The sequence below is a fragment of the Saccoglossus kowalevskii genome, chromosome 4 (assembly GCF_978046115.1).
Source record: "Saccoglossus kowalevskii chromosome 4, keSacKowa6.1, whole genome shotgun sequence".
NCBI classification, from domain to species: domain Eukaryota; kingdom Metazoa; phylum Hemichordata; class Enteropneusta; family Harrimaniidae; genus Saccoglossus; species Saccoglossus kowalevskii.
This window is the reverse complement of record NC_140644.1, coordinates 30,272,469-30,294,658: the sequence shown is the minus strand read 5'-3', so window position 1 is coordinate 30,294,658 and position 22,190 is coordinate 30,272,469. Positions and strand designations below refer to the sequence as shown.

The 22,190-nt window shown below is 39.5% G+C and overlaps 1 protein-coding gene across 1 annotated transcript in view; it reads left to right on the top strand.

Annotated features, from left to right (window-relative positions):
• LOC102805333 (uncharacterized) overlaps positions 1–21,485 on the top strand; it is an 89,440-nt gene extending 67,955 nt beyond the window's left edge. Inside the window, exons 12-17 of the mRNA XM_085498386.1 lie at positions 15,746–15,951; positions 16,268–16,385; positions 16,494–16,648; positions 17,345–17,493; positions 18,367–18,547; positions 20,792–21,485. Coding sequence (XP_085354512.1) covers positions 15,746–15,951; positions 16,268–16,385; positions 16,494–16,648; positions 17,345–17,493; positions 18,367–18,547; positions 20,792–21,216 — 1,234 coding nt within the window. The 3' untranslated portion in view covers positions 21,217–21,485. The remainder of the gene's footprint in view (positions 1–15,745; positions 15,952–16,267; positions 16,386–16,493; positions 16,649–17,344; positions 17,494–18,366; positions 18,548–20,791) is intronic.
• The last annotated feature ends 705 nt before the right edge of the window (positions 21,486–22,190 follow it).

The window sequence follows — 22,190 nt, the reverse complement described above, 5'->3', positions numbered from 1 at the left end:
TTTGATATTGAGATGTTTCTTGTTTCTCTGTTTTTATGTGAATTGTCTATGTAAACAAACACATTTGTTATTGAATGGGTCCTCTTTCACACAATATTGCGGACGTGAGAAAGAGAGCACCACACCAACCTATCAGAAAGTATGGCAGGTTTTTAAGAGGTTATATAAGAGGAGTGTTTTCTGCCCGTGCTTATTCGTTACATTTAGTTGTTTTATTCACGTTCTCATCTAATAAAAAATTGCTGAGTGTGTGTTATGTTATTCTACTGGTCAACATTTTGATCACTGTCTTCTGCTTAATACTTTCAAACCAAGCGTGGAGAGATTTATCAATGACTCTCTCTCTATATATAAATCCTTCCCCACCCACATTTTGTATGCAGACAGTTGGCATTGGATTACAAAAGCTGTTTAACACTATGAATGCCAACATTTGTTATTTTCAAGAATATAAGTCAATACTAGAAAAAGGGATTTCTATCTACAAATGTATTTGGTTCAAAATGAAAAATATAAAATACATAAAAAAGAAAAGATCTGGAATTCAAACGAATACCATGGCATTAAAGGAGGGCGGCTGTAATTATTGCTCTTATAAGAAAAAATACTCTATGTACCTGAAGGGGAGTGTCCATGTGTGAAGCTCATTGGGTTGTGGCACTGATGTTTGGTGGTGTCTGGTACTGACATTTGTGGTGTCTGGCACTGACATTTGTGGTGTCTGGCACCGACATTTGTGGTGTCTGGCACTGACATTTGTGGTGTCTGGTACTGACATTGTGGTATCCAGTGTTGACATTTGTGGTATCTGGCATTGACATTTGTGGTGTCTGTGGTTGACATTTGTGGTGTCTGGCACTGACATTTGTGGTGTCTGGCACTGACATTTGTGGTGTCTGGCACTGACATTTGTGGTGTCCAGCACTGACACTTGTGGTGTCTGACACTGACATTTGTGGTGTCTGGGGTTGACATTTGTGGTGTATGGCATTGACTCTTGTGGTATCTGGCACTGACATTTGTGGTGTCTGGCACTGACATTTGTGGTGTCTGACACTGACACTTGTGGTGTCTGGCACTGGCGCTTGTGGTGTCTGGCATTGACATTTGTGGTGTATGGCACTGACTCTTGTGGTATCTGGCACTGACATTTGTGGTGTCTAGCAATGACATTTGTGGTATCTGGCACTGACATTTGTGGTGTCTGGCACTGACATTTGTGGTATCTGGCATTGACATTTGCGGTGTATGGCATTGACTCTTGTGGTATCTGGCACTGACATTTGTGGTGTCTGGCACTGACATTTGTGGTGTATGGCACTGATATATAGTGGTGTTCAGCACTGACATTTGTGGTGTCTGGTGTTGACATTTGTGGTGTCTGGCGCTGACATTTGTGTTGTCTGGCTCTGATGTATAGTGGTGTCCAGCATTGATATTTGTGGTGACATTTGTGGTATCTGGCACTGACATTTGTAGTGGTGTCCAGCACTGACATTTGTGGTGTCTGGTGTTGACATTTGTGGTGTCCAGCACTGACATTTGTGGTGTCTGGCACTGACATTTGTGGTGTCTGGCACTGACATTTGTGGTGTCTGGTACTGACATTTTTGGTGTCTGGCACTGACATTTGTGGTATTTGGCACTGACATTTGTGGTATCCGCCACTACATTTGTGGTGTCTGGCACTGACATTTGTGGTGTCTGACACTGACACTTGTGGTGTCTGGCACTGATACTTGTGGTGTTTGGCATTGACATTTGTGGTATCTGGCGTTGACATTTGTGGTGTATGACACTGACTCTTGTGGTATCTGGCACGGACATTTGTGGTGTATGGCACTGACATTTGTGGTGTATGGCACTGACATTTGTGGTGTATGACACTGACATTTGTGGTGTCTGGCACTGACATTTGTGGTATCTGGCATTGACATTTGCGGTGTATGGCACTGACATTTGTGGTGTCTGGCACTGACATTTGTGGTGTCTGGCACTGACATTTGTGGTATCTGGCATTGACATTTGTGGTGTATGGCACTGACATTTGTGGTATCTGGCACTGACATTTGTGGTGTCTGGCATTGACATTTGCGGTGTATGACACTGACTCTTGTGGTATCTGGCACTGACATTTGTGGTGTCTGGCACTGACATTTGTGGTGTTTGGCACTGACATTTGTGGTATCTGGCGTTGACATTTGTGGTATATGGCACTGACTCTTGTGGTATCTGGCACTGACAATTGTGGTGTATGGCACTGACAATTGTGGTGTATGGCACTGACATTTGTGGTATCTGGGACTGACATTTGTGGTGTTTGGCACTGACATTTGTGGTGTTTGGCACTGACATTTGTGGTATCTTGGACTGACATTTGTGGTATCTGGCATTGACATTTGTGGTGTCTGGCACTGACATTTGTGGTATCTGGCATTGACATTTGCGGTGTATGGCACTGACTCTTTTGGTATCTTGAACTAACATTTGTGGTGTTTGGCACTGACATTTGTGGTGTCTGGCACTGACATTTGTGGTGTCTGGCACTGACATTTGTGGTATCTGGCATTGACATTTGTGGTGTATGGCACTGACATTTGTGGTATCTGGAACTGACATTTTTGGTGTCTGGCACTGACACTTGTGGTGTCTGGCACTGACATTTGTGGTATCTGGCACTGACATTTGTGGTGTCCGGCACTGACATTTGTGGTGTCCGGCACTGACATTTTTGGTATCTGGCGTTGACATTTGTTGTGTCTGGCGTTGACATTTGTGGTATCTTGCATTGACATTTGTGGTGTATGGCACTGATATTTGTGGTATCTGGCACTGACATTTGTGGTATCTGGCACTGACATTTGTGGTGTCTGGCTCTGACATTTGTGGTATCTGGCATTGACATTTGTGGTGTATGGCACTGACTCTTGTGGAATCTGGCACTGACATTTGTGGTGTCTGGCACTGACATTTGTGGTGTCTGGCACTAACATTTGTGGTATCTGGCATTGACATTTGTGGTGTATGGCACTGACATTTGTGGTATCTGGCACTGGCATTTGTGGTGCTCGGCACTGACATTTGTGGTGTCCGGCACTGACATTTTTGGTATCTGGCGTTGACATTTGTGGTGTCTGGTGTTGACATTTGTGGTATCTTGCATTGACATTTGTGGTGTCTGGTGTTGACATTTGTGGTATCTTGCATTGACATTTGTGGTGTATGGCACTGACTCTTGTGGTATCTGGGACTGACATTTGTGGTGTCTGGCATTGACATTTGTGGTGTATGGCACTGACATTTGTGGTATCTGGGACTGACATTTGTGGTGTATGGCACTGACATTTGTGGTATCTGGGACTGACATTTGTGGTGTATGGCACTGACATTTGTGGTATCTGGCACTGACACTTGTGGTGTGTGGCACTGACATTTGTTTTGTCTGGCACTGACATTTGTGGTGTCTGGCATTGAGATTTGTGGTATCTGGCGTTGACATTTGAGGTATCTGGCGTTGACATTTGTGGTGTCTGGCACTGACATTTGTGGTATCTGGTGTTGACATTTGTGATGTATAGCACTGACATTTGTGGTATCTGGCATTGACATTTGTGGTGTATGGCACTGACATTTGTGGTGTATGGCACTGACATTTGTGGTATCTGGCACTGACATTTGTGGTGTCTGGCACTAACATTTGTGGTGTCTGGCACTGACATTTGTGGTGTCTGGTACTGACATTTGTGGTATCTGACGTTGACATTTGTGGTATCTGGCGTTGACATTTGTGGTATCTGGCATTGACATTTGTGGTGTCTGGGGTTGACATTTGTGGTGTCTGGCACTGACATTTGTGGTGTCTGGCACTGACACTTGTGGTGTCTGGCACTGACACTTGTGGTGTCTGGCACTGACATTTGTGGTGTCCAGCACTGACATTTGTGGTGTCTGGCTCTGATGTATAGTGGTGTTCAGCACTGACACTTGTGGTGTCTGGCACTGGCGCTTGTGGTGTCTGGCATTGACATTTGTGGTGTATGGCACTGACTCTTGTGGTATCTGGCACTGACATTTGTGGTGTCTAGCAATGACATTTGTGGTATCTGGCACTGACATTTGTGGTGTCTGGCACTGACATTTGTGGTATCTGGCATTGACATTTGCGGTGTATGGCATTGACTCTTGTGGTATCTGGCACTGACATTTGTGGTGTCTGGCACTGACATTTGTGGTGTATGGCACTGATATATAGTGGTGTTCAGCACTGACATTTGTGGTGTCTGGTGTTGACATTTGTGGTGTCTGGCGCTGACATTTGTGTTGTCTGGCTCTAATGTATAGTGGTGTCCAGCATTGATATTTGTGGTGACATTTGTGGTATCTGGCACTGACATTTGTAGTGGTGTCCAGCACTGACATTTGTGGTGTCTGGTGTTGACATTTGTGGTGTCTGGCACTGACATTTGTGGTGTCTGGCACTGACATTTGTGGTGTCTGGCACTGACATTTGTGGTGTCTGGCACTGACATTTGTGGTGTCTGGTACTGACATTTTTGGTGTCTGGCACTGACATTTGTGGTATTTGGCACTGACATTTGTGGTATCCGCCACTACATTTGTGGTGTCTGGCACTGACATTTGTGGTGTCTGGCACTAACATTTGTGGTGTCTCGCTCTGATGTATAGTGGTGTTCAGCACTGACATTTGTGGTGTCTGACACTGACACTTGTGGTGTCTGGCACTGATACTTGTGGTGTTTGGCACTGACATTTGTGGTATCTGGCGTTGACATTTGTGGTGTATGACACTGACTCTTGTGGTATCTGGCACGGACATTTGTGGTGTATGGCACTGACATTTGTGGTGTATGGCACTGACATTTGTGGTGTATGACACTGACATTTGTGGTGTCTGGCACTGACATTTGTGGTATCTGGCATTGCCATTTGCGGTGTATGGCACTGACATTTGTGGTGTCTGGCACTGACATTTGTGGTGTCTGGCACTGACATTTGTGGTGTCTGGCATTGACATTTGTGGTGTATGGCACTGACATTTGTGGTATCTGGCACTGACATTTGTGGTGTCTGGCATTGACATTTGCGGTGTATGACACTGACTCTTGTGGTATCTGGCACTGACATTTGTGGTATCTGGCACTGACATTTGTGGTGTCTGGCACTGACATTTGTGGTGTTTGGCACTGACATTTGTGGTATCTGGCGTTGACATTTGTGGTATATGGCACTGACTCTTGTGGTATCTGGCACTGACAATTGTGGTGTATGGCACTGACAATTGTGGTGTATGGCACTGACATTTGTGGTATCTGGGACTGACATTTGTGGTATCTGGCGTTGACATTTGTGGTATCTGGCATTGACATTTGTGGTGTCTGGCACTGACATTTGTGGTATCTGGCATTGACATTTGCGGTGTATGGCACTGACTCTTTTGGTATCTTGAACTAACATTTGTGGTATTTGGCACTGACATTTGTGGTGTCTGGCACTGACATTTGTGGTGTCTGGCACTGACATTTGTGGTGTCTGGCACTGACATTTGTGGTATCTGGCATTGACATTTGTGGTGTATGGCACTGACATTTGTGGTATCTGGAACTGACATTTTTGGTGTCTGGCACTGACACTTGTGGTGTCTGGCACTGACATTTGTGGTATCTGGCACTGACATTTGTGGTGTCCGGCACTGACATTTGTGGTGTCCGGCACTGACATTTTTGGTATCTGGCGTTGACATTTGTTGTGTCTGGCATTGACATTTGTGGTATCTTGCATTGACATTTGTGGTGTATGGCACTGATATTTGTGGTATCTGGCACTGACATTTGTGGTATCTGGCACTGACATTTGTGGTGTCTGGCTCTGACATTTGTGGTATCTGGCATTGACATTTGTGGTGTATGGCACTGACTCTTGTGGAATCTGGCACTGACATTTGTGGTGTCTGGCACTGACATTTGTGGTGTCTGGCACTAACATTTGTGGTATCTGGCATTGACATTTGTGGTGTATGGCACTGACATTTGTGGTATCTGGCACTGGCATTTGTGGTGCTCGGCACTGACATTTGTGGTGTCCGGCACTGACATTTTTGGTATCTGGCGTTGACATTTGTGGTGTCTGGCGTTGACATTTGTGGTATCTTGCATTGACATTTGTGGTGTATGGCACTGACTCTTGTGGTATCTGGGACTGACATTTGTGGTGTCTGGCATTGACATTTGTGGTGTATGGCACTGACATTTGTGGTATCTGGGACTGACATTTGTGATGTATGGCACTGACATTTGTGGTATCTGGGACTGACATTTGTGGTGTATGGCACTGACATTTGTGGTATCTGGCACTGACACTTGTGGTGTGTGGCACTGACATTTGTTTTGTCTGGCACTGACATTTGTGGTGTCTGGCATTGAGATTTGTGGTATCTGGCGTTGACATTTGAGGTATCTGGCGTTGACATTTGTGGTGTCTGGCACTGACATTTGTGGTATCTGGCGTTGACATTTGAGGTATCTGGCGTTGACATTTGTGGTGTCTGGCACTGACATTTGTGGTGTCTGGAACTGACATTTGTGGTATCTGGCGTTGACATTTGTGGTATCTGGCGTTGACATTTGTGGTATCTGGCACTGACCTTTGTGGTGTCTGGCACTGACATTTGTGGTATCTGGCGTTGACATTTGTGGTATCTGGTGTTGACATTTGTGGTGTCTGGCCCTGACATTTGTGGTGTCCGGCACTGACATTTGTGGTGTCCGGCACTGACATTTGTGGTGTCTGGCACTGACATTTGTTTTGTCTGGCACTGACATTTGTGGTGTCTGGAACTGACATTTGTGGTATCTGGCATTGACATTTGTGGTATATGGCATTGACATTTGTGGTATCTGGCACTGACATTTGTGGTGTCTGGCGCTGACACTTGTGGTGTCTGGCACTGACATTTGTGGTGTCTGGTACTGACACTTGTGGTGTCTGGCACTGACATTTGTGGTATCTGGCGTTGACATTTGTGGTATCTGTAGTTGACTTTTGTGGTATCTGGCACTGACATTTGTGGTGTCTGGCACTGACATTTGTGGTATCTGGCATTGACATTTGTGGTGTCTGGCACTGACATTTTTGGTGTCTAGCGCTGACATTTGTGGTGTCTAGCGCTGACATTTGAGCTGTCTGGCACTGACATTTGTGGTATCTGGCTCTGACATTTGTGGTATCTGGCACTACATTTGTGGTGTCTGGCACTGACATTTGTGGTGTCCAGCACTGACATTTGTGGTGTCTGGCTCTGATGTATAGTGGTGTTCAGCACTGACATTTGTGGTGTCTGACACTGACACTTGTGGTGTCTGGCACTGACAATTGTGGTGTTTGGCACTGACATTTGTGGTATCTGGCATTGACATTCGTGGTGTATGGTACTGACTCTTGTGGTATCTGGCACTGACATTTGTAGTGTCTGGTGTTGACATTTGTGGTGTCTGGTGTTGACATTTGTGGTGTCTGATGTTGACATTTGTGGTTTCTGGCACTGACATTTGTGGTGTCTGGTACTGACATTTGTGGTGTCTGGCACTGACATTTGTGGTATCTGGCATTGACATTTGCGGTGTATGGCACTGACTCTTGTGGTATCTGGCACTGACATTTGTGGTGTCTGACACTGACACTTGTGGTGCCTGGCACTGACATTTGTGGTGTTTGGCATTGACATTTGTGGTATCTGGCATTGATATTTGTGGTGTCTGGCACTGAAATTTGTGGTGTCTGGCACTAACATTTGTGGTGACATTCGTGGTGTCTGGCTCTGATGTATAGTGTTGTCCAGCACTGACATTTGTGGTGTCTAGCACTGACATTTGAGCTGTCTAGCTCTGACATTTGTGGTATCTGGCACTGACATTTGTGGTGTCTGACACTGACACTTGTGGTGTCTGGCACTGACACTTGTGGTGTCTGGCACTGACACTTGTGGTATCTGGTGTTGACATTTGTGGTGTATGGCACTGACATTTGTGGTATCTGGCATTGACATTTGTGGTTTCTGGTACTGACATTTGTGGTGTCTGGCACTGACATTTGTGGTATTAGGCGTTGACATTTGTGGTATCTGGCACTGACATTTGTGGTATCTTACACTGACATTTGTGGTGTCTGGCACTGACATTTGTGGTATCTGGCATTGACATTTGCGGTGTATGGCACTGACTCTTGTGTATCTGGCACTTTCATTTGTGGTGTCTGGCACTTTCATTTGTGGTGTCTGGCACTGACATTTGTGGTGTCTGGCACTGACATTTGGTGGTATCTGGCATTGACATTTGTGGTGTCTGGCACTGACATTTGTGGTATCTGGACAGGCATTTGTGGTGTCTGGCACTGACATTTGTTTTGTCTGGCACTGACATTTGTGGTGTTTGGCATTGACATTTGTGGTATCTGGCATTGATATTTGTGGTGTCTGGCACTGAAATTTGTGGTGTCTGGCACTAACATTTGTGGTGACATTCGTGGTGTCTGGCTCTGATGTATAGTGTTGTCCAGCACTGACATTTGTGGTGTCTAGCACTGACATTTGAGCTGTCTAGCTCTGACATTTGTGGTATCTGGCACTGACATTTGTGGTGTCTGACACTGACACTTGTGGTGTCTGGCACTGACACTTGTGGTGTCTGGCACTGACACTTGTGGTATCTGGTGTTGACATTTGTGGTGTATGGCACTGACATTTGTGGTATCTGGCATTGACATTTGTGGTTTCTGGTACTGACATTTGTGGTGTCTGGCACTGACATTTGTGGTATTAGGCGTTGACATTTGTGGTATCTGGCACTGACATTTGTGGTATCTTACACTGACATTTGTGGTGTCTGGCACTGACATTTGTGGTATCTGGCATTGACATTTGCGGTGTATGGCACTGACTCTTGTGTATCTGGCACTTTCATTTGTGGTGTCTGGCACTTTCATTTGTGGTGTCTGGCACTGACATTTGTGGTGTCTGGCACTGACATTTGGTGGTATCTGGCATTGACATTTGTGGTGTCTGGCACTGACATTTGTGGTATCTGGACAGGCATTTGTGGTGTCTGGCACTGACATTTGTTTTGTCTGGCACTGACATTTGTGGTGTCTGGCACTGACATTTGTGGTGTCTGGCACTGACATTTGTTTTGTCTGGCACTGACATTTGTGGTGTCTGGCACTGACATTTGTGGTGTCTGGCACTGACATTTGTGGTATCTGGCGTTGACATTTGTGGTGTCTGGCACTGGCATTTGTGGTATCTGGTGTTGACAATTGTGGTGTATGACACTGACATTTGTGGTGTATGGCACTAACATTTGTGGTATCTGGCACTGACATTTGCGGTGTCTGGCACTGACACTTGTGGTGTCTGTCACTGACACTTGTGGTGTCTGTCACTGACACTTGTGGTGTCTGGCACTGACATTTGTGTTGTCTGGCACTGACATTTGTGGTGTCTGGCGTTGACATTTGTGGTGTATGGCACTGACATTTGTGGTGTCTGACACTGACATTTGTGGTATCTGGGACTGACATTTGTGGTATCTGGCACTGACATTCGTGATGTCTACCACTGACATTTGTGGTGTCTGGCACTGACATTTGTGGTGTCTGGCACTGATGTTTTTTGTTGTCTGGCACTGATGTTTTGTGGTGTCTGGTGCAGACATTTTGTGGTGTCTGGTGCAGACATTTTGAGGTGTCTGGTGCTGACATTTTGTGGTGTCTGGTGCAGACATTTTGTGGTGTCTGGTGCAGACATTTTGTGGTCTCTGGTGCTGACATTTTGTGGTGTCTTGCGCTGATGTTTTGTGGTGACCAGTTTTGCATCTTCATGTCCATCATTTGTCTTTTTGACTCCCGTGTGCGAAGCACAAAAGGGAGTCTTTGCAGTTACCCTGTATGTATGTATGTATGTATGTATGTGCGTACACGTCACTGAGCAGAGCTCCTGCAAAAATTGCATATTTCTCCGTTTTCATAATCCTGTGAGCTGAAACATGTTAACTACTTTGTTTGTGAATACCTTGTGAAGTTACTGGTAGGTCTACCGTCGTTATCGGACATTATTTTACCTGCTAATCTTTGTTTTTCTGTTCGTGGGCCTTTTCAGGCCCGCGACTAATTGAATCCAATATGGCGGCCGCCATGGTTAGATCTCAACGGAGCAACCCATTTGATGGACTAACACGGAACCATGGAATAAAGTGTGAATCACTTATTGGCATGAATATTGAAGACTATGTACTAGCCATTGCTCATATTGTTGAACCAAAAAATATCGTTGCTGCCTCCCGAGCTAACGGCAGCGTTATCGTTTTCCTTGACTCTGTTAAATCTGTTGAAAAAGTGTGCACAGATGGTATCGTTTTCGGAAATTCCCATATTTATACAGAGCCGCTGGTTAAACCAGCCACAAAAGTTGTGTTGTCCGGAGTCCCCCCTTTTATTCCAAACGATATTCTCGTGGCAGAACTATCCCGTTACGGACGTATCGTCAGCAATATTCGCACCATACCCCTTGGATATAAACAATCTGAACTAAGACATGTCAAATCTTTCCGCCGACAAGTTTTCATGCTAAGCCAAGAAAGTAAACTAGACAACGTGATTAATATTGCATACGAGGAACAATTATACCGCATTTATTTAACTACTGATGAAGTCGTGTGTTATAAGTGTCACCAGAAAGGCCATATTCGACGCAACTGCAGGGACGTTTCACAAGAAACTACTATAAACAATTCAGTTAAGGTAGCGAGACTATTATTTGTGTTGAAAATTACGATTTTCACATTTATTTATTAATTGATGAAATGCACCATAAACTTTCATATGATAAAGTCAATATAACATAGAATGTCATGTAAGTTGGTTAAAATATAGATTTTCTGAAGGGAAGCAAGGCAGCCTCAGTAGTGTTTTCCAAAATCAACAACACAGGTTTAATCTGTGTGCCTATAAGTTTCAAAGATAAACTCAAGACAAAGCAATGTTAGTATGTGTTATCAGTAGCTATCTGACACACAATGAGCGTTTCCAAACATTTGAATGGTTTGTCTCCGCCCCCGTTTGTTTCACAGATTAGTCATTTGCATATGAATGTGTCAGACACAAGGTCACACAGCCACTGAAAAAAACTCATTGATTTTGGTGTTTTCATATGCCGAATTTATCCAATTATAGCTATCCCATTCCTTTATTTTTTGGTTTCCAATAGCCTTACACATTTGGATGTCCCTACACATGGTAAAACAGACCTTGATGGGAAAACAAATTGATTGTGCCGATAAACAAGCTTGAAAATCTTTGCTGTTACTTTATGGACATTTTCTAGGAGTTTATGTTTTTCAAAATACAAGGTCTGTAACAAAAAATAACGTATACTTATTGTCGTCGGATTAACACCAAATTTTCACAGCTTTAAGGTGACAATGAGAGGAACTTGAATGTGTCCAGACAAACTATTTCATCGACTATTTACCAATGAGTTGTGGTTTGAGTTGGAGGCAATGCGACTAAAACAGTAATTGAAATTCAGGACACTATTTTTTAAAACGCGTTGCTTGAATAAAACTAACCAGACACATTCAATTTACCAGACTATTGAACAACTAAGAAAAGTGAAAAAAATACTTCTTATCGCCAGCATAAATGCGTAATTATTTTTTTTACAGAAAAAGTAATTTTTCACCTTTGATTGAGTAATGCGTCGTAGATTGCAGATACGGGCATGCAAAATACACTTGTGAAAAGCTTGAAGTCTGGCGATTCTAAAAATATATACTTTCCCGGGTCTATTTGTAGTCATTTAATCACAATTAGAAGATGAAAACAAGTATGCAAATAATAGTCCCGCTACCTTAAACAACAGCCGTTGATCAATGAACATGCCGACACTGATACTGCCACTAATGACGCCACGTGCGCCAGAAAAAACAATGCAAATGAAGGTGCTAAAAATAACACCACTGCTGAAGACGGTGAAACTATGGCAACGGTTACTAAAACAGACGAACATGATGTTAGTGACGACGACACAGGTAAATTTAATAAAATGCAAATCGAGCCTACTACTGATGAAGAAACATTACAAACACCGACTCCCTTTTCAATGCCTTTCGGATTCTCTTGTTCTTTCTCCTGTAATAAAAATACAGACGCCGACACCACAGTGACTGCACCTCAAACGACGACTGGGACAATGCCAATAACTACAAAAAGAACTGTTAGCAAAGTGAAAATACGGAAACCTCCCGTTTTCACACTGCCGTCCGCGATCTCTTGTAGCTCTTTCTCCTTTTCCAAGGGGTTGGAGGGAGCATCCAGTGCACCAGTTGATATATTCCACAAGAAAAATCAGACATCTGCCAATTGCGCCGAGGAAGTAGACGACATGGAGTCTATTGCGTCAGACGTCTCGAACTTATCACAGATTATACAAGATGACTATCCTAAGGAAACTGACAATCTGCTATCTAATGAATCTCTTATGTTATTCGTGGAAGAATCGGTTAACTTCAAAAGAATTTTTGATCATGCAACTGAGTTCTGCCCTGATCTCAGATTGCTTGTAAGATCACTAACAAATCTACGCAAAAAAACTGACATAAAAAGCAAGGACAAAATACGAATCCAACGATTAACTTCAAAGCTAGGAAAATACTTTATGAAGACTACTCAGCCAAGACAAAAAGATGCATATGACGCTGAAACTCGCCATACCCCAACTGATGAAAAACTGGATGTTCAAAATAGAATAACTGACACTTAATCTGCACATCCCATGAACGCGATTGACTACACGATTAATGCTTTCATAATTCGATTTTTAGCTCCGCTGTCGACTTTGTCGAGCGGAGCTTATCATATGAGTGATTGTCCGTCGTCGTCCGTCGTCCGACGTCCGTGTCAATGTTTTACTTTTTCGACTTCTTCTTGAAAACTACAAGCCTGAATGCTTTGATACTTGCTGTATATGTACCTTGGGTAGACCTCTCTCAGATTTGTTCATTTCATGATGATATCTTCAATTCTCTAATTTTGGTGAATATTGTTGTCATTTTTAGTAAAAAGTGATATTTTCGACTTCTTGTTGAAAACCGCAAGTGCAATTGCTTTGATATTACATATATAGGTACTACATGTGGACCTCTCTCAGATTTGTTCATTTTGTAATGATATCTTTAATTCTCTAATTTTGGTGAATATTTTTGTCATTTTTGGTAAAAAGTGATATTTTCGACTTCTTGTTGAAAACCGCAAGTCCAATTGCTTTGATATTACATATATAGGTACTACATGTCGACCTCTCTTATATTTGTTGATTTTGTAATGATATCTTCAATTCTCTAATTTTGGTGAACATTTTTGTAATTTTTGGTAAAAAGTGATATTTTCGACTTCTTGTTGAAAACCGCAAGTCCAATTGCTTTGATATTACATATATAGGTACTACATGTGGACCTCTCTCAGATTTGTTCATTTTGTAATGATATCTTTAATTCTCTAATTTCGGTGAATATTTTTGTAATTTTTGGTAAAAAGTGATATTTTCGACTTCTTGTTGAAAACCGCAAGTCCAATTGCTTTGATATTACATATATAGGTACTACATGTGGACCTCTCTCAGATTTGTTCATTTCATAATGATATCTTTAATTCTCTAATTTTGATGAATATTTTTGTAATTTTTGGTAAAAAGTGATATTTTCGACTTCTTGTTGAAAACTGCAAGTCCAATTGCTTTGATATATTATACATATAGGTACTACATGTGGACCTCTCTCAGATTTGTTCATTTTCTAATGATATCTTCTGTTGTTTAATTGCCATGTGCATTGCTAACAGCGGAGCTATCTCAGCCGACAGGCTGCTTGTTTTTGTGTGTTGTTCATTGGTACTATAACCAGTGTTGCGTTAAGGTAGCGAGATAGTTTTATGGCATGAAAAATGTAAACATCTATAATTTTATTTGTAAATAGCAAGATATGAAATGTAAAGCTTTTTTTTTATAATCGAGAATAAACAAAAACCATGTATGTATGTATGTATGTATGTATGTATGTATGTCACTTTTTTTGTTCCACCATTATCTCAAGAACCACTAATCAAATTTTGGTGAAACTTGGTACATAGATGCTCTGAGTTGATTAAGTTTTGGTAAAAATCTATGAATATTAATTACCTAATTTGCATGATAATTAGCTGATTTTTAGCTGTTCCAAGACTGTTTCACTGATATCTGAAGAACCACTCATTGGATTTTGATGAAACTTGGCACATGGATGCTCTGAACTAGTGCGCAGATTTGATTTGTTTTGGGTAAAAATCTGTTAATATTATTAATTACCTAATTTACATAATGTTTAATCAATTTTCGGCTTTTCCACTGATATCTCAAGTACTAATCATAACATTTCAATAAAACTTGGTACATAGATGTCATATGACGCTGCACAGACCTGGTAGTGTTTAGGGTAATATCAGTACATATTAATTACCTAATTTGCATAATTAATTAATTTTCAGCTTTTGATATTTTGAGTAGTAATGATCACATTTCAATGAAACTTGGTACATAGTTACTTGAGGACTGTGCAGAGACCTAATTAGTTTTTGGGTAAATATTTGTGCATATTAATCACCTTATTAGCATAATTAGTAAATTTTCAGCTTTTCACCTGATATCTCAAGTACTAATCATCGCATTTCAATGAGACTTGCAACATTTTCTAGGACTATGCAGAGACCTGATTAATTTTGGGATAAATAATTGTGCCTATTAATTACCTAACCTGCATAATTAGTTAATTTTAGTTAATGTCTACAAACCACTCATTGGATTTCAATGAAACTTTTAAAGAGTACCCATCACATTTCAATGAACCTAGGACTATACACCATATTAGTTTTTGGTAAATATGTATGCTTTTTAATCACTTAATTAACATGATTAATTAATACTGATATCTCAAGTATTGATCATCACATTTGAATAAAACTTGGTACATAAATGCTCTAGGACAATAGACAGCCTGATTAATTTTGGGTTAAAATCTGTTCATATTAACTCTCTAATTATTAGCATAATAATTAATATTTTTTGGGTTCTAATCACATTTCAATGAAACTTGGTACATTGTGCAGACCTTATTAGTTTTACACTTAAATCTGTTCATATCAGTTACCTGATTTACATAATTAGTTTTCAGCTATTCCATCAATATCTCAGGTACAAGTAATTTTGAATTAATTTTGAATGTGTCTTCAATACTCTCTCAGCACACGGGAGTTCTTTCTAAGCATTCTTTGATTCTAATAATGAAATTGTTTTTGTAAAATACTTGTTCCTTGTTAGTCCCACCAGATATAGTCTGTAACAGGGACTTATGTTTTGAGTTCTTTCTGTCCGTGCTACGTATGAACTTGATATAAACTTCACACATATTTGCTTTGTTATTTGATTCAAAATGGCTGATTGGTGGCCATGTTGGTTGTTATTTTTTAATGTCTTCTTAAAAATTTCTCAGATGTAGCTTATAATTGACACAGTAAAACTGGACAAGGAATATTTCATTGACTGACTAAATACAAACACTGTATAAATTCGAAAACTTTAGATTTGAGTTCAATATTAAGGTATCACTGTACTAGTAACACATAATGATGGTTTTCTATTTTATATTAGGATACGAGAAGCCAATCGGAACACATCAGTACAGTCACCGATTAGCATAAACGTGATAGACGAAGATTGTATCATGACGTCACCACCCCAAAGAAAGAGAAACAAACAAGCTGCGTCAATCATAGCGTTTGATTCGGATAACTCTGATGACGGGGCAACAAAAAACTACACTACTTTGCAGTATGATGAAGAAGACCTTAGTTCAGGTTAGAATTGCGATCAAATGAATCTGTTCTGTTTTTAAAGAAAAAGCTCTTCAAAACTTGGATACAATGTCAAGTTTGTGTGTTCAAAAGTGTCTTTGGAATTTGAAAACATTTTGGAGGGAAGAATATTAAACCTATCTGTGTTTGACTTCTCTAAAACTGCTTGTTTCATTATCTTTGAATTTGCAAGATATACACTCAACACATTTTTCTGTTTGGTTCAAAAATTAAAAAGTGTAAAATATTTTATAGTCAAAGTGGTAATGTTACAAAATACTAATGAACTGAAAGCTGACATGGGATGTGTTTATTTCAGATGAAGATGATGATGGTGGACTGACTATTCATAAAATAAATGATGTATTGGATGATGACGATGATGAAGATCCAGACAACTTGAAAGCAACAATGTGGTTGGGTACAGAGGATGGATGGTTAGTGATTTATTATCTATTATGAGTAATCATGTGACTGTAACTGACCAATCACATACTTCACTCAATAAGCAGACATACAGAAATGTTTTTTTTGTTTTTTATTAGTATTCATATTTATATTTGCAATAATACTGTGAGGAAAGACAAAGCAGCCACGAAAATCCAGCATGCAGCTGCGGTACAGTGTATCATATATCTGGACAATAAAGTATTTGCAGCGCTGGCTAACGGCGAATTAGTCATGTACAGCAGACAACCAGGTGTGTATCTGGCTTTACATTGCACAGTGGCTGTGCTTCTTGAATACCCCTAACCCTAAATGATGTATATGATGTGAGCAATGTTATTGAAATGGACAACTTGGTTGAGCAGTCCTTTCAAAACATTAACTTCATCGCATGATGGACAACTACCAGAGCCAAACAATATCAATGATTTGAATGGCTTTCATGTCACTTGTAGGAAAGGTATATTCTTTCTATTTCTAGAAATTGAATTAGACTATAGTGACTGCATCCACAATCCACAATACTATCATATTGTGGTTTGTATTACACTAGTAAACATTAACAGTACACATCAGTCTGTGGATATTTTCATGTATTCTGAGAAATTACATTTTACAGTAATATTTTTTTTTGTTTCTTCAAATTGCTCAATAAATTGATGTTTTGCATTTCAAACAATCAACCACACACACACAAAAAATGATAGATAACTTATGCCATTCCTAGCACATGTGTCTTTGAATGAATGAAACCTTGTACATATCTATGGGGTGATATTAATATAACTCAAACCAATGTGAAATGTCCCATACTATGGATACTATGATGGTGGATTGAATGTATTGTTTACGCAGGTTTTGAATGCATTCGTGTTGTGACGATTTTTGTTGTTTTCTTTTGTTCTCAACTCTCCTGATTTCTGATTGACCGATGTTCTTTATTTTCTAGGTTCACCATGGGATTTTGATAATCCCCAAACACTGACGATGAGGAACAGTAACGCTCCAATAACCAAGATGGCTGCTGTGACAGGAAAACTTTGGTTCGGAAGACAAAATTTGATAACTGTTCTTGATGCAAACTCAGTTATGGTGGAGGTAACCAATTTAATTATTTCATATTATGGGATGGTAGCTACTAACTAGTAAAACTGCAGAATATTTGAACACACTATTAATTTAATATTTAGCTTAGCGAAAGTTTTTCTCTGGTAGCTATTTTGACAATGGAGTCCAAAATACATAAACTCATGATAAATAAAAACTCGCATTGTTCTTTTTTTCATAGCAATTAAGTTACCTTGGTAACATTTTTGTGTCACAGATCACCCACATTCATCCTTAAACATTGCCATGCCTATGTAATCTATCCTGTGAGGTGTGTCATCTACAATATTATGAAATTGCCCTGCAATATTGGATGAATCTATTTGTGGTGAACACTGATTGGTCAAATTTTCTCACATTCTAAAAAGACACTGTGGGACATTAACATATCATATAACAGTGTGAATCTCAAAAAAAATTGGAGTGCATCCTAATCTAGTGAACACAGAATTGTATATGCTTTAATAGAAGCATATCTTTATTAGAAAATGCATATAAACCAAACATTTCTCAGTTCATAAATATATGATCTAGTTTGACTGTATACACACCTCTGTCATATTCATATTAATACAAATGTAGCAAATACAGTACCATTGTGGGGGTGTTATTCCAGTTTTTTTCGCATGTTTGTATTTGACATTTGCAACTTGAGAGTTAAATACATGTTTTGGTATCAGTAAACACTCAAATAACATCATGTGGTTCCAGAAAAACATTTGTTTATAGTCATAAATTTGACGAAAGGTGTACAAACATTGCTAGGAATATACACTCTTCACCAAATCCTACCTACATTTGTATGTCAGCCCCATGTTTACGCAGGAAACGATTTTAACCTTGCCATGTGTGTGATCTTCACAGAAAGAGATACAAGTTAGCAGTGAACAGAACCACAGTGTGCAATGTATGGTGACATCAGGACTTGGCGTGTGGGTGTCACTTAGTCAACAAAGCAGCGCCGTTGTTAAAGTATATCATGCCACAAACTACAGTAATCTGATGGACGTGGATATAACACAAGCCGTACATAAAATGCTGGCAGGTAAGTAATTAAGTATTCCACTGTACTGCTTGGTGTACAATATTGTGTAATATTATTTAAAATGCTGGCAGGTAAGTAATTAAGTATTCCACTGTACTGCTTGGTGTACAATATTGTGTAATATTATTTAAAATGCTGGCAAGTAAGTAATTAAGTATTCCACTGTACTGCTTGGTGTACAATATTGTGTAATATTATTTAAAATGCTGGCAGGTAAGTAATTAAGTATTCCACTGTACTGCTTGGTGTACAATATTGTGTAATATTATTTAAAATGCTGGCAGGTAAGTAATTAAGTATTCCACTGTACTGCTTGGTGTACAATATTGTGTAATATTATTTAAAATGCTGGCAGGTAAGTAATTAAGTATTCCACTGTACTGCTTGGTGTACAATATTGTGTAATATTATTTAAAATGCTGGCAGGTAAGTAATTAAGTATTCCGCCGTACTGCTTGGTGTACAATATTGTGTAATATTATTTAAAATGCTGGCAGGTAAGTAATTAAGTATTCCACTGTACTGCTTGGTGTACAATATTGTGTAATATTATTTAAAATGCTGGCAGGTAAGTAATTAAGTATTCCACTGTACTGCTTGGTGTACAATATTGTGTAATATTATTTAAAATGCTGGCAGGTAAGTAATTAAGTATTCCACTGTACTGCTTGGTGTACAATATTGTGTAATATTATTTAAAATGCTGGCAGGTAAGTAATTAAGTATTCCACTGTACTGCTTGGTGTACAATATTGTGTAATATTATTTAAAATGCTGGCAGGTAAGTAATTAAGTATTCCACTGTACTGCTTGGTGTACAATATTGTGTAATATTATTTAAAATGCTGGCAGGTAAGTAATTAAGTATTCCACTGTACTGCTTGGTGTACAATATTGTGTAATATTATTTAAAATGCTGGCAGGTAAGTAATTAAGTATTCCACTGTACTGCTTGGTGTACAATATTGTGTAATATTATTTAAAATGCTGGCAGGTAAGTAATTAAGTATTCCACTGTACTGCTTGGTATACAATATTGTGTAATATTATTTAAAATGCTGGCAGGTAAGTAATTAAGTATTCCACTGTACTGCTTGGTGTACAATATTGTGTAATATTATTTAAAATGCTGGCAGGTAAGTAACCACTTTGTAACAACAACATTGTACATTTCAATTCATTCCCAGAGTGTGATGTGGAAATTATGAGAGAAGAGGATTTTTTGTAGTGTTTTTTTTTTTTGATATGGATTTTTATGATCTGAAATAAACACATAATAATAATAACAAGCCGGTAGGCTGGTTGGCGATCCGCTCCGCTCAAAAACAAGCAATATGTTTTTGGCTGTTTCCATGGTGTGACATAAACATGAAGCTAACGTCGCTTTATAACTAAATGGTCTCGTATATGAAGTTCGCAAACACCATTAAGTCTTTACAACTCACTTAGTTTATTACTTGGACCACAGTCACTGTACATATTCTGCTGTTACATTTATTATTAGGATTTTCTAGAATGAAAGCAGCATTTACAGTTCATTTCAGTTCAAAATTTCGTTGAGATTACGTTGATACAGTGTAACAATGTCGGCGCCGGTGATCTCCTACCAGTGCGCAACGTAGCCAAATTAAAAAGCATGGTCATTTGAACACTGCTATTACAAAACTGGTAGGAGGTAATACATTTGGGGTGAAAGTATTCAAAAATCAGTTTTTGGATGTTGCAATGGCAGTGGTGGGCCAGGATTTTTTTCCAATTAGTGACGGTACGACCTACCTATGAAATATGAACAAAATCAGTCGAGTCGAAAAAATCACAGAGGAGTTAAAAGCCGTTGCTGGTGAAACGTTACCCCAACTTTGTGGTCAAATTTCTTGGTAATGAAAAAAGATATCCAAAAATTCAAATAGTAACTTAGTGCCCACACTCAAGCTGAGTAGAATGAGCTATGTCTGAAGTGTTTTATCCTAAATTTGTAGGAGGAGATACATTTGGCGCGAAGAGAGAGCACCATATTATAAAAGCACATAAAACAATTGTATGCAGAATAAATTTGATTTATTTTGATCATAGACACTCTGTTATATATAAGCACATGTGTTATTAATAGAATAAATATAGTAATTCTAATTTGCATATCAAAGATCTAGAAAATATCAAAAATAAATTCCCATAATTTCCATATTGTAATTGTCCAATCATAATCCAGCAGAGATCACCTTTATGTATGTTTTACGTTCATAGGTTCTGATGCAATAATTCGTCAGCACAAAGCAGCGTGTCTTCGTATAACTGCTCTCCTCATGTGTAAGGACTTACTTTGGGTTGGAACAAGTGCTGGTGTCGTCCTCACGCTCCCCCTGCCAAAAATTACATCAACGTTGACCTCATTGCAGGATATTCCTCCTGTCACAGGGTCAGGACATGGACACACGGGACATGTGCGATTTCTGTCAGCAGTAGAAATGTTAAATGATGATGATGACGATGAAGACAGCCCACCTCAAAAGGTGAAATTTCAGAGAAGGACTTCGGTGTCAGCCTTAATGATGCCCAAAATGTTGGTCATAAGCGGGGGTGACGGTTATGAAGATTTCTGTTCGACATCATCAAACGAAGCGGCAGGCAGGGACGACAGCACCAATCATTTACTACTATGGAAGGTCTAGAGATTGTACATTGGATTGTATATATGGAAAGTATAGAGAATGGACAATCACACCATGATTAATTTCTGTGGCAAATATTAATGCCATTTTACTTTGGTGAAAGCTGTAGAAAACGCCAAGACCCCATTGACTTCTATGGATTAAGGAATGATACAGGTATAAACGATAATCAGTTAATCATACAGAACATTGACCAAGGGATAATCTACCATACTATTAATTTCTATGGAAACAAATAAAACATACTACGGTAATCTGAGAAATAGGAATACTAATGTAGCATTGATTTTTATTGAAATTTTATTTACAAAAAAACACCATGCATTTCTATGTAGTGATGGCATTGCGGAGGATGGTAATTTACTACCGGTACTATTGAAGTGAAAATACATAGAACCATTGGGAGATGCAAGATGGCCATAACGATCACTGTGACCTTATGTAATACAGTCTATTGCAGTCACATGACTTGCATCACATCAAAAAACAAAAACAATTGTTGATGAAATATTCAATTAATGATCATGTCTGCACACCTGTAACATGTATGGTTTATATACAATCTTACACTATTATCATTGGATGATTCCATTGTAGTATGTAGGTACATACCGAGTTTGAATGGAGGGGCTGTGTTGTACCAGGCTTGTCAATTGAGTGGTGTGCTTGTCTATTTCTGTCAACTGACAATGCTGGTGCAGACATCTGTCATCTCAGTTTTTTACTGCTGTGCATTTCACAAGACAACACACATTTCCTATTCTTAATACTGTAAAATCTATATTAGAAGCCATGGCTTCTATTAAAATGGTACAATCCAGAAGAGATAAGCATTTATTAGAGCATCCGCACAGAAGAAATGATGAACTTTTCATTTTCAATTATTCAAAAAGAATGGGTGCGACTTCTATTAGGGATGCAGCTTCTAATACAGATTTTAAGGTAAATTCAATTATTTCTGTCAAGGAGTTTCA